This window comes from Mobula hypostoma, chromosome 11, assembly GCF_963921235.1.
Source record: "Mobula hypostoma chromosome 11, sMobHyp1.1, whole genome shotgun sequence".
Taxonomy (NCBI): domain Eukaryota; kingdom Metazoa; phylum Chordata; class Chondrichthyes; order Myliobatiformes; family Myliobatidae; genus Mobula; species Mobula hypostoma.
In genome coordinates, this window is record NC_086107.1 from 80,929,217 (window position 1) to 80,946,331 (window position 17,115).

A 17,115-nucleotide genomic window follows, 5' to 3' on the forward strand; every position below is an offset into this window, starting at 1 on the left:
GAGAAGCTTGGATGGTACATACCATTCAAAGAGAGGTTTGGGTGGAATATGGAGGGTTGTGGTCCAGGTGTATTTTGAGGGGACTAGGCACAGTCTAGATGAGTGATGAACCTATTTCTGTGCTGTAGTGTTCTATGTCTCTATGACTCTATAAAAAATTTTTGAAGAAAGACATATTGAAAACTTCGCCACAATTTTTCTCCCAAACAGATTCCTGAAGATCAGTCTTTGACCATCACAGGCAAGAATCTTCTCAGTGAGGCAATGTAGAATGAATGGGTTTAAAAAACAGAACAAAACTCAGTCATTGTGAACATTTACTCTCTCTACTTAACAAGATGAGGAACCTTTCTCAGAAATGTAATGTAATGTGGTTGCTTGTTGGGCCCCGTCTGACACCACCTTCCAAGTACGCAAGGTTTACTACCAAGAAGAACAAAGGCTGCAGGCACAGGGGAATACCACCACCCAAACATGTTTCTTTTTAGATATTAGCTTTATTTAACACATGCACGTTGAAACATAGTAACATACAGTTAAATACATCATTTTGCATCAATGACCAACAAAGTCCAAATATGTGCTGGAGCTGCCTCAAAGTGTCATTGTACTTGCAGCACCAGGATCTCATGTCCACAACTTCCTAATCCTAACCTGCACATCTTTGGAATGTGGGAAGAAACTGGAGCACCTGGAGGAAATCCATATGGTCATGGGGAGAACGCACAAACACCTGACAGACAGCGGCAGGAATTTAGCCCCGATCTTATAGCTGGAGTTGTAAAGCATTATGCTATTGTGCCATCCCTTCTTATTGTGGCACCTTCATCATTACTGGGTCAAAATCGTGGAATTTCTCCCACATACAACACTGTGGGAGCACTTTCACCAGAAGGACAACCGCTGTTCAAGGAGGCTTCCCCAGTCAGACTGCAAGCCTCATCCCAAAGAATAAATTTAAAGCAGATTTGAGACTCTGTCTAGGCTCCATTAATCTGTCTTTTTCTATTCTGCATCTGAGAGATAAGACAAAGTATCATGCTGTGCACTGACAATATCATAACCACAGTGCAGAGGAAGAGACAGCCTCAAGCCCACAACCAGAGTTTACTCATAATAATTCCAACAGAACATCGATGACTCGCCTGAGCACACCATTATCCAAACTAGGACCTCGCAATTCACTCTATTTGGCGTCCACTTAAATAACATGAGTAAGACAGAATCCCTGAGCCTATAAAAATAAACTTAACAAGCTTAAACAGAAAACACCAGGAGATCGCATCACAAAGAGTGAGTCTCTTGAGAAAAACATATGGAAGTTTAATTGATTAACTACTCCTGTTAAACAACAATTAACCAATTCAGATGCTCTTATAAACCTCAGAGCCTAATGCTCTCTGGCCCGAAAACTCATTACAAAAAGGGCATCTTGTCTCATAACAACCCACACAAAATGCTAGAGGAACTCAGCAGGTCAGGAAACTTCTGTGGAAATTAATAAACTGCCGATGTTTCAGGCTGAGACTCTTCATCAGGACTAAAAAGGAATGAGGAAGAAGCCAGAATAAGAAGGTGGGGAGTGGGAGGGGGAGTATAAACTGGCAGGTGAGACCAGGTGAGGGGGAAGGTGGGTGAAGAGCTGATAGGTGGAAGAGGTAAAGGATTGAAGAAGAAGGAATATAACAGGAGAGGAGAGTAAACCTAGGTTAAAAGGGAAGATATAGAGGAACCAGAGAGAGGAGATGAGGAGATGAGCAGGTGAAGAGGAGAAGGAAATTGAAAGATTTCTGCCTCCTTCCCTCCCAGTCCTGATGAAGGCTCTCAGCTCAAAACATCAATAGATGCTGCCTGACCTGCTGAGTTTCTCCAGCATTTTGTGTGTGCTCTGGATTTCCAGCATTTGCAGAACTTCTTGTGTTTATGACCCAGTCTCAAACAGTCTTGGATGGTTTGTAGGATCATAAGCAAACAAAGGAGATTCTCTCCCCAAAAAGAAAAGTCTTCATTTTGTGCTGTTTTAGATACTTTGAGCTCATTAATTGAAACAGCTCTGAGGATATGAGGGTTATTTTCTCATCCATTAAGGTCCTAAACATGGCGTCTCAGCAAGGCTCCACTCTGCAATGCATTTCCTGTAGTTTTTGTCACTAATGTAACATGAAAGAACATGTAACCTGCCTGTGGACAAATGTTCTTCCCTATCTGCAAGCCAGTAACCCTTTCACCTCCAGCAGTATTCCTCACGGTCCTCGTTAAACTTCATACAGGGACAGCAGCGACACACACAGGAGCTGGAAGAACTCAGCCGGTCAGCCACTATCCGTGGAGGGAACTGGACAGTCAATGATTCAGGTCAAGGCTCTTCATCAGAACTAGTAATAAGGGGGAGACAGCCAGTATACAAAGTTGGGTGGGAGGAAGGAGAGTAGGATTGAAGCTGTGAGGTGACAAATGGAAGGGCTGAAGAAGATGGAATCTGATAAGAGAGGACAATAGACCATGGAATAAAGGTAGGGAGGTGGGGAAGGGAACCAGTGGGAGGAGTGTGTTACTGATGAGCAGATGGAGAGAGGGAGTAAGTCCCCTCCCTCACCCACCTATCACCTACCCCCCCACTCGGACCCATCTGTCACACTTCAATTCCTGTTCCTCTAAACTTCTTATACTGGCACTCTCCCTCTTTCTGCCCAGTCGAATGAAAGGTTTCAACCTGAAGCATCAACTGTCCATTTCTCTCTACAGGTGTTGCCTGACCCACTGAGACCCCCCCCCCACCCCATTATCTTGTATGTTGCCGCAGGGCTTTGCCTGTGTGGTGGTGAGAAGTGACCTACATGTCCTCTGTGTGTCTGTCTGGATGTCCAGCATCTGCTGTCTCTACACTGGGGCTCTGGGTGTCCAGCATCTGCAGTCTCTGCACTGGGGCTCTGGATGTCCAGTATCTGCAGTCTCTACACTGGGGCTCTGGGTGTCCAGCATCTGCAGTCTCTACACTGCAGCACTGGATGTCCAGCATCTGCTGTCTCTACACTGGGGCTCTGGATGTCCAGCATCTGCAGTCTCTACACTGGAGCTCTGGTTGTCCAGCATCTGCAGTCTCTACACTGGGGCTCTGGTTGTCCAGCATCTGCTGTCTCCACACTGGAGCTCTGGTTGTCCGGCATCTGCAGTCTCTACACTGGGGCTCTGGGTGTCCAGCATCTGCTGTCTCTACACTGGAGCACTGGACGTCCAGCATCTGCAGTCTCTACACTGGGGCTCTGGTTGTCCAGCATCTGCTGTCTCTACAGTGGGGCTCTGGTTGTCCAGCATCTGCAGTCTCTACACTGGGGCTCTGGTTGTCCAGCATCTGCAGTCTCTGCACTGGGGCTGTGGTTGTCCAGCATCTGCTGTCTATACACTGGGGCTCTGGTTGTCCAGCATCTGCAGTCTCTGCACTGGGGCTGTGGTTGTCCAGCATCTGCAGTCTCTATACTGGGGCTCTGGATGTCCAGCATCTGCAGCCTCTACACTGGGGCTCTGGGTGTCCAGCATCTGCTGTCTCTTCACTGGAGCACTGGACGTCCAGCATCTGCTGTCTATACACTGGGGCTGTGGTTGTCCAGCATCTGCAGTCTCTACACTGGGGCTCTGGTTGTCCAGCATCTGCAGTCTCTACACGGGGCTCTGGATGTCCAGCATCTACTGTCTCTACACTGGAGCACTGGATATCCAGCATCTGCAGTCTCTACACTGGAGCTCTGGTTGTATCAGCAAAGTAAGAGCAATGTCCAGGAACCAAACAGTCTACAGAACATGGCGGACACAGCCCAGCCCAGTCCATCAAAGACAAAGCTCACCCCAGCACTGAGCACATATACTTGGAGCACTGCCACAAGGGAGGAGCATCCATCATCAAAGACCCCCACCATCCAGGCATAAGATGTAGTGAAATCACTCTTGTCACAGAGAGCAGTGGAAAGTGCATTGAGAAGAGAGTTGGTACCTTTTTCGGATCCATGTTGAATTTCTTTCTGCCCGTGGCCATCAGCTTGTTCCTTTCTGCGATTTTACTAAATGGAAATAAACACAAATTTTAATAATAAAATCTAATAAAATGCAACTCAGCTCCTTATTCACCTAGACATGGACAGCCTTTGGGGAAAACAGACCCAGAGAAAAAATTGGTCTAGCATGGTATGCATTACCAAGAAATGAGTGCCCAATTAGGGTGTGGTAAAACCCACAAGTATCCTCTGCCAGGGCAATGCAGGCCATTCCCAGGGATGGAGAGGCACTGCTCTTTGCATATTCTGGATGTGATGGCATCCCACACAGTGTGTGACAAGCTGCTCGACTGCTGACCTATCCCAGGCCCCCAGACTATGCTATCATTTTGACCACATGTAGAGGACCAGTATGTAGCTCCTTCAACACTTTAGCTCTCAGTTTGGATGGTCCAACAGCTCTCAATCCCCACATAAGGCAACCCCCATCAAGGGCAAGTTCATCTGTTGGCGAAAATGGGGAACTGGATATTCCAGCCATTTTGAGTTGCCATGTAGATGTGAGACAGTGTGGTATCTTTTCTGATTTCCCTTTGGATTTGTAATAGGGAGACAGACAATTTGTATAATGAAGAATAGTCAAGAGGAGTGTCCTCTTTTCTAAATTTTTTGTTTTTTTTTTCTTTTCCATCTGCATTTCCATGATTAGTTGGTCCCCTTGAATTCAATCTTGTGATAGTGTACCCACAGTAAGTGATGTTTGGTTAAAAGAATTCACACTCATGCATTGTGCTCTGAGCCCATAACCCTCCAATCATTTTAACATTTCTTGACATTTTGGAGCTGAGATGTTCCTTGTTATCCTTACAGGTAACAATGATGTCGTCCAGGTTAATATGGATAGACCTGTGGCACCTGGTCCATAGTTTCTGCCACAGTGCAGGAGCAGATGCTACTCCAAAAATATCCCTATTATAGTAATAAAGCCCTTTGTGAGTTTTTATATTGAGAAACACTTTGGACTCTTCTTCCATTTCCATCTGTAGGTCTGCCTCAGCTCAGTCTACTTTGCTGAAGTGTTTCCCTCCAGAAAGGTTTGCAAAGATATCCTCTGTTCTGGGCAGAGAGTATTGATCTACTTTCAGTATTGGGTCAATAGTTACCTTAAAATCACCACAGATCTCGACAGACCCAGTTTTCTGGGACCACTAGCATTGCCCATGTGCTCCACTTGGCCTCGGAAAGAATGATTCAACCTCCATGCGATCTAGCACACTGGCTACTTTATCACAAATAGTATAAGGAACCGAATGGTCTTTTTAAAACTTGGGTGTGGCATTTTCATTTAACACTATTTTACCCTTGATATATTTGAGTTTTCCAAAGCCATCCTTGAACACTGCTGTGGCATCATCCAGCACCTTTCTTAAATCACTCTCAGTTGACTCTGTTGCAGGGGGTGTGGCATGCAAATTGTGGATAGATCTCCAGTCAAGTTGTAATTGTTTCAGCCAATCATGTCCCCACAATGCTGACCCTCCTGTTTTTAATATTCCACAACTAAATGATATCTCAGTGCATTATTAAGTCCATCACTGAACTGGCAATGCTCTTCAATTTAGGCACAAATGCTGAAATGGACTCTCCTGCCTTTTTATTCCACTTATGAAGCCAAAAGTGTTCTGCAATCAACAATGGTTTCAGTTCTAAATGTTTCTGCATTACGTTCATGATATCAGCAAAGCTCATTTCGGCTGGTTTGGTTGGAGCAGTTAAGCTTTTAAGCAAACTGTATGTTCTTCCACTAATTGCACTCAGTAAAACTAGCAAACACGAGGAAATCTGTAGATGCTGGAATTTCAAGCAACACACATACAAATGCTGGTGAACACAGCAGGCCAGGCAGCATTTATAGGAAGGGGTACAGTCGACGTTTCGGGCCGAGACCCTTCATCAGAACTAACTGAAAGAAGAGATAGTAAGAGATTTGAAAGTAGGAGGGGGAGGGGAAGATGTGAAATGATAGGAGATACAGGAGGGGGAGGGATGGAGCTAAGAGCTGGAAAGTTGATTAGCAAAAGGGATATGAGAGGATCATGGGACAGGAGGCCTAGGGAGAAAGAAAGGGGGAGGGGGAAGCGCAGAGGATAGGCAAGGAGTATAGTGAAAACTAGCACTTGTTTTTCATCGGTTACTCCATTTGTTTCAAAATACTGCTCAATTCGTTCAGTATACATGATCCAGTTATCTATTGTGCAATCAAACACATCTATAGTTCCAATGTAGCCAGCCATTTCTTCATTTTTTAAAATTTCTGATTATTATCACCTAGTTCTCTGTTTATGATCACATGAATTTCATCCATTTTCTGCCCTTTTTTAAACCAACCATCTCTCTCCCCTTGTGAAGAAACAATGTGCTGTGCTTCAACAGGTAGGTAGTCAACTTGGGTTCATTTTAAAACTTACTAGTTGCCATTGTTATGTTTTGTAATTCCGAAAATGAATCAAAAGAAATACATGTGAGAGCCCGGGATGACTCATGTACACTCAGTTTTACTCAGTGAGGTGAGCTCTCATGACTTAATAACGTTTGTCATTTATGTACTTTCACATATAAATTGCTGTGCATTTAATACTTCAGTAACACTTGAGTAATATTGTAGATATGTTGTTGGATTAAGCATGAACTATTAAATTCACAACAGGAGTCCTTGATAATGGATGCTTCTTTCTTGTGACAGCACTCCTTGTAAATCTGCTCAATGGTGGAGAAGGTTTTTCCTCTGAAGGACTGGGCTGCATTCACCACTTTCTGTAGACTTTTCTGTTCCTGGGCATTGGTGTTTCTATATCAGGCTGTGAAGCAAGCAGTTAGGATACTCTCAACCATGCATCTGTGGAAGTTTGTCAAAGTTTTAGGTGGCATGCCATATCCACACAAACATTATTGTTCATGCTGTTGTTTTCTTCCATGGAATTTCCTCCAACCCCCTCAAAGATCACCCTGCTTACTGCAGTGTCTCTACCTTTTCCTTATGGCCTTGATATTGTTTCTCCATCAGGAATTTATCCAATTTCCCACCTGTTACAGAGAAGACAACAGTGGTGAAGGTGTTCTGAAGTTTTGCATTAGCAATAAGGAGAGGCTGGACAAACTTGGATTATTCTCCCCTAGCACCGAAAATCTAATGGAGGCTTATAGAATTATAAGAAGCACAGATAGAGTAGGTTGTAAAAGTTGTAAATATGTTCTTGTACATGACCCACAGTGCTTTCTTGGGCAGCTCTCTTGCAGCTAACATGGATGGAATGGGCCTAAAGGCCTCCTGATGTGGTAAATTCTCTATCATTCCATGATTCACAACGGGACAAATGACCTTCTTCAGCTCCCCCAGCAATTCTGTGCATTCCTTTCATGTGCTTGTTGAAATCTGATGTGTTATTTATAGCAAGCTTTGTATTCTATCCAGAGATTGACTAAATTGGCTTCATTTGCAGCTGGATGCATCAGTTCACTTTGCCCCCTCCCCCAGATCCCACCAGTTCACGTTTCTTTGAGTAGACTGAAAATCTATGAAATTCAGGGTCATAGAAAAGTACAATGCAGAAACAGGCTTTTCTATTGAAAAACATGCTGAACTATTTAATCTGCCAAGTCCCATTGACCTGCACAGGGGCAATAGCCCTCCATACCCTTCCCATCCATGTACTTATGTAAACTTCTCTTAAACACTGAATTCAAGCTCACATGCACCACTTGTACTGGCAGCACATTCCACACTCTCACAACCATCTGTGTGAAGTTTCCCCTCATGTTCCCCTTAAACTTTTCACCTTTCACCCTTAACCCATGACCTCTAGTTGTAGTCCCACCCAACCTCAGTGGAAAAACCTTATCTATATCCCTCATAATTTTGTATACCTCTATCAAATCTCCCCTCAATCTTCAACATTCCAAGGAATAAAGTCCTAACCTATTCAAGCTTTCCTTATAACTCAGGTCCTCCAGGCCTGGCAACATCTCCGTAAATTTTCACTCCAGTACTTTGCTGAGGTTGCCTTCCTTAGTGTGTTATCTTTGTATCCAGTGTCCCAGTGACTCCTTCACACCAACCATTTTTACTTTTTATATTTTAGAGATACATTACGTTAACAGGCCCTTCAGGCCCAACGAATCAGTTCCACCCAAATACACCCATGTGACCAATTAACCTACTAACCTGTACACCTTCGCAATGTGAGATGAGATTTTTTTTAGCGATATTAGTTTTATTTGTCACATGCGCCATTCCAAGGATGTGCAAAGGTCACCATGCTTCTGCCACCAGCATAGCATGCCCACAACTTACTAACCCTAACCCGTACATCCTTTAGAATATGGGAGGAAACCAGAGCACCAGGAGAAAACCCACGCAGTCACGGGAGAATGTACAAATTCCTCACAGTCGGCTGTGTAATTCAATGTATTCCATTCCATAGATGCTGACTGATCCTCTGAGTTCCTCCAGGAGCTGGTGTGTATATATCTCTGGATTTCCAGCATCTGCAGAATCGCTTGTGTCCATTACCACTGTAATGTGCAATAAATGTAACTTGGTTCATTTATTCATTCATGAGATGCAGAGACCATTGGCCATGCCAGCATTTACTGTCAATCCTGAATTACCCCTGACCCACGGAGGTAGTTACAAGTTAGCCACATTAGTGGATCATAGGCCAGACTCGGTAAAGAGGGCAGTTTCCTTTCTTGAAGTGAACCAGGTGTTTTTTTTATTGTCTAGTGATTTAATTACATTTACACCTAAACCTCAATAAATAGGAAGGACTATATTTATTTATTTTGTTTATAGAGATATAGCATATCTAGAATATTGTCCTGAAGGAGATTCTCAGCCTGAAAATTCAACTCTTTGTTCACTTTGTGTGTATTGCTTTGGATTTTGAGCATCTGCAGAATTTCTGTTGTCCATATCTAGTATGTCTTGATGCCTGGTGTGGGCACGTGGCCAAGTGGTTAAGGCATTGGACTAGCGACGTGAAGGTTGTGAATTTGAGCCCCAGCCAAGGCAACGTGTTGTGTCCTTGAGCAAGGCACTTAATCACACGTTGCTCTGCAACGACACTGGTGCCAAGCTGTATGGGTCCTAATGTCCCTCCTTTGGACAACATTGGTGTCGTGGAGAGGGGAGACTTGCAGCATGGGCAACTGCTGGTCTTCCATACAACCTTGCCCAGGCCTGCACCCTGGAGAGTGAAGACTTTCCAGGTGCAGATCCATGGTCTCGCAAGACTAACGGATGTTGCCTGGTAGATAATGGAACCACTTCATTGTTGGAACTACGATGGGATTTAGAGTCATACAATGGCATTTAGAGTTATATGATGGGATTTAGAGTCATATCTGACAGGTAATAGAAATGCTTCATTTTTGGGATTTAGAGTCATACAGCCTGGAAACTGGTCTGTGCTTACCAATAGGCTTACCAAATTGAAATGATGCATCCAAACTGTTCCCATTTAGCTAGCCTTGCGTCATTCATCTGGTCAAATTGTCTTTGACTCACCTCTCCTCTGTGTGATTGAAGTCCTCAAGCTCCGCAATGATTTCTGCAATTTCCATCTTCAGCTTCTGAAGAAAAGAATTATTAACAGTTTTTAATTACTACCGTATTTCGAGATACAGTACAATGTCAGGCCCTTCTGGCCCAATGGGTCCCAACCAACCAATTGCACCCATGTATCTAGTTAACCCCTTTGGAATGTGGGAGGGAACCAGAGCACCCAGAGGAAACCCACGGATCACATAGAGAACATACACACTATGCTACAGTGCTGACCACTAAAGTTGACAAAGTTAGGGTGGAAAGTTTGTACTCAGGCCTGGGCAAGTTTCATTAAATGAGGAGGAAAGATCTAATGGAGAATATATAGAGTTGATAGAAACAAGGGAGAAGGAAACACTGCATTTACATAGTACCTTTCACTTTGCCCTGAATCATGTGACACTCAGTGAGGTACTTCTGAAGTTCAGTCACTGGGTGAAGCAGGAAACAGGGCAGTCAAACCATACACAGCAAGCTCCCATGATGAGTGAGATGAAGAAAAGATTAGCTGTAGCTTTATTTGTCACCGATCGGTGATTTGGGGCGCTCTAAAGTGATTGCGTCAACCGCTACGCTACTGTGCTGCCTCCACTGCCACACCATACCACAAGAGAAACACGATAAGGAGAAGACAGTGTTCTTCAGGTACCTCAATGTCCTCCAACAGTTCCTCCTTATGTAGGCGTATAACCTTAACTTCTTCCTGTTCCTGCAAAGTTAGCTCTGAAGATTCTGAGGAGGAAGCAGATTAGCAGAGTTGGATTTTACTCACAAGGTTCTTCTCTTCTGTTGGTAGACAATTGAAAATTCAAGTTCAACTTCAAGTTTTCTATTATCTGACTGTACATATATACAACCAAACAAAACAATGTTCCTAGAACATGGTACGCCCACAAAGCATATACCACACACAGCACATTAAACAAAATATTACCACAAATAAGTTAATACAGCATCATTCAAAATGCATGCAGTGTCCAGCACAGGTAAACAGTACAGTAAACAGGACACGGCTCGATATCCTAGGTGATGAGACCTCGGTGGTGGCAGGGTATTCATTAACCTCACAGCCTGAGGGAAGGAGCTGTTACCCAGTCTGGCAGTCCTAGTCCTGATGCTTCAGTACCTTCTTCCTGAGGTGGTGGGTCAAAGAGATTGTGGGATGGGTGGTGGGTCAAAGAGATTGTGGGATACGTGGTGGGTCAAAGAGATTGTGGGATGGGTGGTGGGTCAAAGAGATTATGGGATATGTGGTGGGTGAAAGAGATTGTGGGATATGTGGTGGGTCAAAGAGATTGTGGGATACGTGGTGGGTCAAAGAGATTGTGGGATACGTGGTGGGTCAAAGAGGTGGTGGGTCAAAGAGATTGTGGGATGGGTGGTGGGTTAAAGAGATTGTGGGATGGATGGTGGGTGAAAGAGATTGTGGGATATGTGGTGGGTGAAAGAGATTGTGGGATACATGGTGGGTCAAAGAGATTGTGGGATGCTCAACAGTGCTTCAGGCCCTTCGTCTGCGACACTCGCAGCAAATGTCACAAATAGGGTGAGGAAGACCCCAGTGATCTTCTCAGGTTGTTTTATTATCCTCTGCAGGGTGTTGCAGTGTAGCACTGACTTTAGAACAAGATGCATTGTTCATTGTGACAGTGGCTTAGAAGGTGATGATGGCAACTTGACTACTCAGAAGGAATTAGAGAACCAGGTAGACTTTCCAGTAAGATTGTAACTAAGGGGTGTCACAGTAGCATCATAAACACAAGCAATTCTGCAGATGCTGGAAATTCACAGTAACACACACAAAATGTTGGAGGAACTCAGCAGGCCAGGCAGCAACTATGGAAAAGAGTGTATTTGACATCTTGGGCTGAGATTGTACTCTTTTCCATAGATGCTGCCTGGCTTGCTGAGTTCCTGCAGTATTTTGAGTGTGTTGCTTGGTTTTCCAGCATCTGCAGATTTTCTCTTGCTTGGGGGAAACTCAGCAGGGCAGGCAACGTCTTTGAAGAGGAATACACAGTCAACATTTTAAACCACTCAGTGGGGCAGGCAGCATCTATGAAGGGGAATACACAGTCAACATTTTAAACCAAGATACTTCACCAGGACTGGAAAGGAAAGGAGAAGAAGCCAGAATAAGAATGTGGGGGGAGGGGAAGGAGTATAAGTTAGAAAGTGATAGGTGAAGCCAGGTGCGGGGAGAAGGTGGGTGGGAGAGGGAGGGTGGGAGGATGAAATTGGCAGTTGGAAAAGGGCTGAAGAAGGAATGTGATAGGAGAGGAGAGTGGACCACAGGTGAAAGGGAAGGAGGAGGTGCAGACAAGCAGAGGGTTTATCAAAGTGTTAGGATTTAATGAACAACTTGAAAAGGAGGGAGGAAGAAAGTGAAAGAATTACAATCCCTGGAGAGAAGAAAGCATGACCATCAAGAATGGAGAGAATAAACTCGGGGAGGAGTTTACAGGAGGAGATCTCAGCAACTGGTGACTGATGAGGAAGCACACAGGAGGGAGATAGATCAACTGGTGTCACAACAACAACCTCAAACTTGACATCAGTAAGACCAAGGAACTCTTTGTGGATTTCAGGACAGGGGAGTCGGGGGAACACATCAGTTCTCATCGAGGGGTCAGCAGTGGAAAGTGCGAGCAGCTTTAAATCCCTGGGTGTCAGCGTCTCAGAGGATCTATCCTGGGCCAACATATTGATACAATTATGAAGAAGACACACCAGTTGCTATATTTCATTAGGAGTCTGTGGAGATATAGTATGTCACCAAAGACTCTAGCAAATTTCTACAGATATAATGTGCAGAGGATTCTGACTGAATGCATCACTGGCTGGTGTGGAATCAGAAAAAGCTGCAGAAAGTTGCACATTCAACCAGCTCCATCACGGGCGCTAGTTTCCCCAGCATCGAGCACATCTTCAAAAGGCGATGCACCAAGAAGGCATCAGGAAGGAGTCTCGCCATCTAGGACCTGAACTCTTCTCATTGCTACCATCAGGGAGGAGGTACAGAAGCCTGAAGACATACACTCAACGTTTTAGGAACAGTTTTTCCCCTTCCTTCAGATTTTTGAACAGTCTATGAACCCACCCATGAACACTACATCACGATTATGTTCTCTTTGTGCACTATGTATTTATTTTTAGTATATTTCATATTGTAATTTTTATGTATTGCAGTCTACTTCTACTGCAAAGCAACAAATTTCACGACATTTCACAGTGATAGTAAACCTGACTCTGATGCCAGTTCTGAGTGGTTGGAATTGTAATTAATGATGTGTCACTGATCCTAGACTCCCGGGCTACCCTCTTGGAAGACAGACAGGGTATTAACTTCATCTGAGAATGGTCTCCTTAGACAGGATACAGAAATAATTTGTTAGAATGGTAGAAGGGAAGTTCATTCCCTAAGACCAAAAGGCATAGGAGCAGAATTAGGCCATTCAGCCCATTGAGTCTGCTCCACCATCCCATCGTTCCCTGGAAGAACTGAAGAATATCCACTGAGGGATTTAGTAAGAGGTGCTCAGTATTTTGAAGGGTTTTGATGGACTGGTTAGAGAGAACATACTTAAAGTTTAAAGTTCAAAGTAAAAATATCAAAATGCCTGTACTGTATGTCCAAATTAAGATGACGCCGACAAAGCCCAGTGACTATTTACTGGTGACAAACAAGACAAAGAATACAACTAAATACTTTATTTACTAACACTTTTTCTAGTAAAATTTATGGTTAACAATCATCATGAACAATGCAGAGGGGAGCGAAGGGGGGGCTGAGTCGAGGGTCGAAGTGAGTGGGTGCGAGGTGAAGCTGAGCTGAGGTTGTGGCAGATTCAAGGTTAACGGAGGCAAGGCAAAGTCAGGCTGAACAGAGGTGAGGAATAGTTGGGGCCCGTCCATCTGAACTGAAAGTAAGAACTGGTTGATCTAAGCACCAGGCGAATTTGTAAAGGTCGGGTACAGGCCAAAATGTGGCAGTGGGATCCAGGCCCAGAATGTGTCAAAGTGACTTGTCCTAGAGTGAGGAACGAACCGATGTTTTGGCCAATTTAAACACAGGGCCAGATTGAAAAGGCAGGGTGTTGGGACCAAATGCAAGGGTCAGGCCAAATCTGCTAGATGCTCCATGATATTTACTCGGCTCTGCACTGAACTGAGGCTGAGGGTTTGGCCTGGTATGGCTGCCACAGGCTTCCTGTCTGTGGATTCACTTTCTGTTTGCTTACTTTTACTGTTTGCACAATTTGATTGTTTTTTTCTCTGCACTTTGGATGTTTGACAGTCTTTTTTTATGGGTTCTTTGGGGTTTTTTGTGGCTGCTCGTAATGTGATGAACCTCAAGGTTGTTTAGTGTATACATACTTTGATAATAAATGTACTTTGAACTTTGAGCTTTGAATGTCACCAAATGCTACCTGGAGATTCAGTTTCTTGCAGGTATTCACAGGAAAATAATGAAATACAATAGAATCCATGATAAAATACCCACAAGCAACCAATGCACAGAAGAAGACAAACTGAACAAATTTTAAAAAATTAAATAAGTAAATAATACTGAGAACATGTTTCCACTGGCAAGGTATCTAAGAATTGCTGAACAAAAGTAACACTAAGATAATTTGCAAATGAACTGGAGGTATGAGAAGAAAATCTTAGAACATAGAACAATTCAGCACAGTAAAGGCCCTTGGGTCCATGATGTTATATTGTACTTTTAATCTACTCCAAGATCAATCTAACCATTCTCTTCCACATAGTTCTCCAGTTTTCTTCCATCCATGTGCCTATCTAAGAGTCTCTTAAATGCCCCTAATATATCTGCCTCTACCATCACCCTTGGCAGCACGTTCCATACACCCACCACTCTCTGTGTGTTAAACTTACTTCTGACACCCACCGTACTTTCTTCCAACCATCTTAAAATTATGCCCTCTCGTATTAGCCATTTCCGCCCTGGGAGAAGGTATTGGGCTGTCCAATTGATCCATGCATCTTATCATCTTATCATTTCTCATCCTCCTTCACTCCAAAGAGAAAAGCCCTAGCTCACTCAACCTATCCCAATAATACATACTCTCTGATCCAGGTAGCATCCTGGTAACTCACCTCTGCCCTCTCTCTAAAGCTTCCACATCCTTCCTATAATGGAGCGACCAGACCAAACACAATATTCCAAGTGTGTTCTAACACACTTAGAGTTTTATAGAGCTGCAGTATCACCTTGTGACTCTTGAACTCAATCTCCTGACAAATGAAGGTTAAAACGCTATGACCACCCCATCAGCATGCATAGCAACTTTGAGGAATCTACGGACATGGACCCAAAGATCCCTCTGTTCCTCCACTTTTTAAACATTGATCTGAAAAGTGTTTCTTAAGAGGCTGTAGATAAATTCAATGTGAACTTTCAGAAGGGAATTGAATAAATTCTTAAGAAGGTAAAAGAAAATCTGCCAAGCTTGAGGAAGGGGCAGGCAACTGGAACAAACTGAAGGGCATTCAAGAACCCAGCACAGAGATGTAGACAGCTTGGTTCTCTTCTCTGCTGGAACAAAGAAGCTAAAACAAGAAGCTGCATCTGCATTTGTTTACCTGTAAACACTTTGCTGTTTCTCAGAAGTGGAGGGGGGAAATGTGTGGTGTCTAAAATCTTGCAATCTCCCAGCCAACAATGGACGTCTTACTGTAAAAGCAAGCATGTGTCTAAGGACTTTGCAGAATAATTTGCTCTCCTGGTTTGACCAAGGTTGCTAGCCAAAACCACAGACTGTCTCATATAACAGACACTTAAGGCATGTAATGACAGAAAGTGGTCTAAGGACTCACGTATACAGTACTTTCTCCTTACCTTTTCTAACCTTCTCTGCCTAACAACACAACAACAGCAAACCGGATGAACTAGTTAATTGATTAGTGTTTAGTCTCAGATCTTACTTGAACAAACTAGTGGCCCCTGCTCTTCAGGTCCATCAAATCACCATGTCAATGCACCTTGCCCGCGCATAACAGTAGTTGATAGAAATAGCCAATAGGGAACTCACTGAGAATGTTAGAACATTGAAGGTGCGGTACAGGAACTGTTCATAGCCGACCACATACGGTATGTAATATCCAACACGGTGCTAAGGAATTGGACGATCTGCTTATAATGTATCTCCTCTCCCCCAGTAAAAGATTAATGACCAGATGATGTGTGGGTAGTGCCAGAACTTAGGTTTGGTGCACTGTTATCTAAAAACCTAAAACAGCACTAAATCCCGCCCCCTGTGACCTCGTCCACAGTCAGTTCCAGGAAACAGTGAGTGCTCTGTTTTACTAAGAAGTTGGTAAATGTGCTTAACACTTTTTGTGCCATGGTGATGGCCCACGACTCACCATCCTCTCCTTCTGCAACTTGTTCCTTGCCAAAGAGGTACCATTTACAGGGAGAGGTTGATCAAACCAAGTCTTCGTTTCTTGGAAAGTAGGAGAATGAGGGGTAACCTTATAGAAATGTTTAAAATTATGAAAGGCAGAGAAAAGGATACAGTAACAATCTTTTTCCTAAGGTACGGAGTCCAGAACTAGGGGTGCATAGGTTTAGGGTGAGAGGTAAAGATTTAAAAAGGGGCAGTTTTTCACTCAGAGGCTGGTGAGAAAATTGAACGAGCTGCCAGAGGAGATCATCGAGGCAACTACAATAGCAGCATTTAAGAAGCACTTGAAGGGGTGGGGCTTGGAGGGGCGTAGGTCAAATGCAGAAAATTGGGACTAGCTGTGTGGGCACCATGGAGAGCTTGGATTGGTTCAGTATAAATGTATTACTCAGTGCCTCTACTTCCCTCAATTTCCTTGATCAGCTGATGTCCTTGGTACCCTTGTGGTTAGATTCAGATTCAGATTCATTAATTGATCACATGTACATCAAAACAGGGTGTGAAATGCATTGTTTGTGTTGCCACCCAACACAACTCAAGGAAGTGCTGGGGGCTGCCAACAAGTGTCTTCACACATTCCAGTGCCAATATGGCATACTCACCATGTCCAGCAGAACCTCACAGAACACAACAACAGCAAAACAAGCCCCATTCTTCCCTCTCTCACACACATAGACTGTCCCCCAAGCCTCAAATTTCCCGTCTTCAGGTTTAAGAAAATCAGCTGGCCCTTTTCGGTCAATGGCTTCTGATATCTTGGTCAAGCCAAATGGGAAGTATCTCATTGGCAGAACTCTGTGATGTGTAAGGAAACTGAAGGTCCTGTCCCTGAGTCAATTATCCAGAACTAGCAGCTAGTAAAATCCAAAGTTAAAAGTCCAAAATAATCATTATCAAAGTGCATTTGTCACAGAATATACTACCCTGAGGTTCATTTCCTTGCAGGTGTTCACAGTAGCACAAAGAAATACAGTAAATGAACCATGGGTCTGTCCAGGGTTGAGCATCTTCATCTCTCTTAGAACCTCAGGTAGGTTTTCACGAAGAAAATTTACAAAGATGACAGGATTTGAGGACCTGACATACAAGG

At 43.8% G+C, this 17,115-nt stretch overlaps 1 protein-coding gene across 5 annotated transcripts in view; it reads right to left on the reverse strand.

Moving 5' to 3' along the window:
- Positions 1–17,115, reverse strand: part of LOC134353865 (cytohesin-3-like) — a 113,133-nt gene that overhangs the window by 45,324 nt on the left and 50,694 nt on the right. Inside the window, exons 1-5 of one of the 5 annotated variants that reach the window (XM_063062346.1) lie at positions 15,651–15,786; positions 10,244–10,326; positions 9,556–9,620; positions 8,435–8,561; positions 3,989–4,055 (exon numbers count right to left, since the gene is read on the reverse strand). In XM_063062346.1, the coding sequence (XP_062918416.1) occupies positions 3,989–4,055; positions 8,435–8,556 (189 nt within the window). In that variant the 5' untranslated portion in view covers positions 8,557–8,561; positions 9,556–9,620; positions 10,244–10,326; positions 15,651–15,786. Of the gene's footprint in view, positions 1–3,988; positions 4,056–8,434; positions 8,562–9,555; positions 9,621–10,243; positions 10,381–15,201; positions 15,293–15,650; positions 15,787–17,115 lie in introns of those variants that run through there. The other 4 variants (XM_063062350.1, XM_063062347.1, XM_063062349.1 and 1 more) reach the window with 4 other exon arrangements.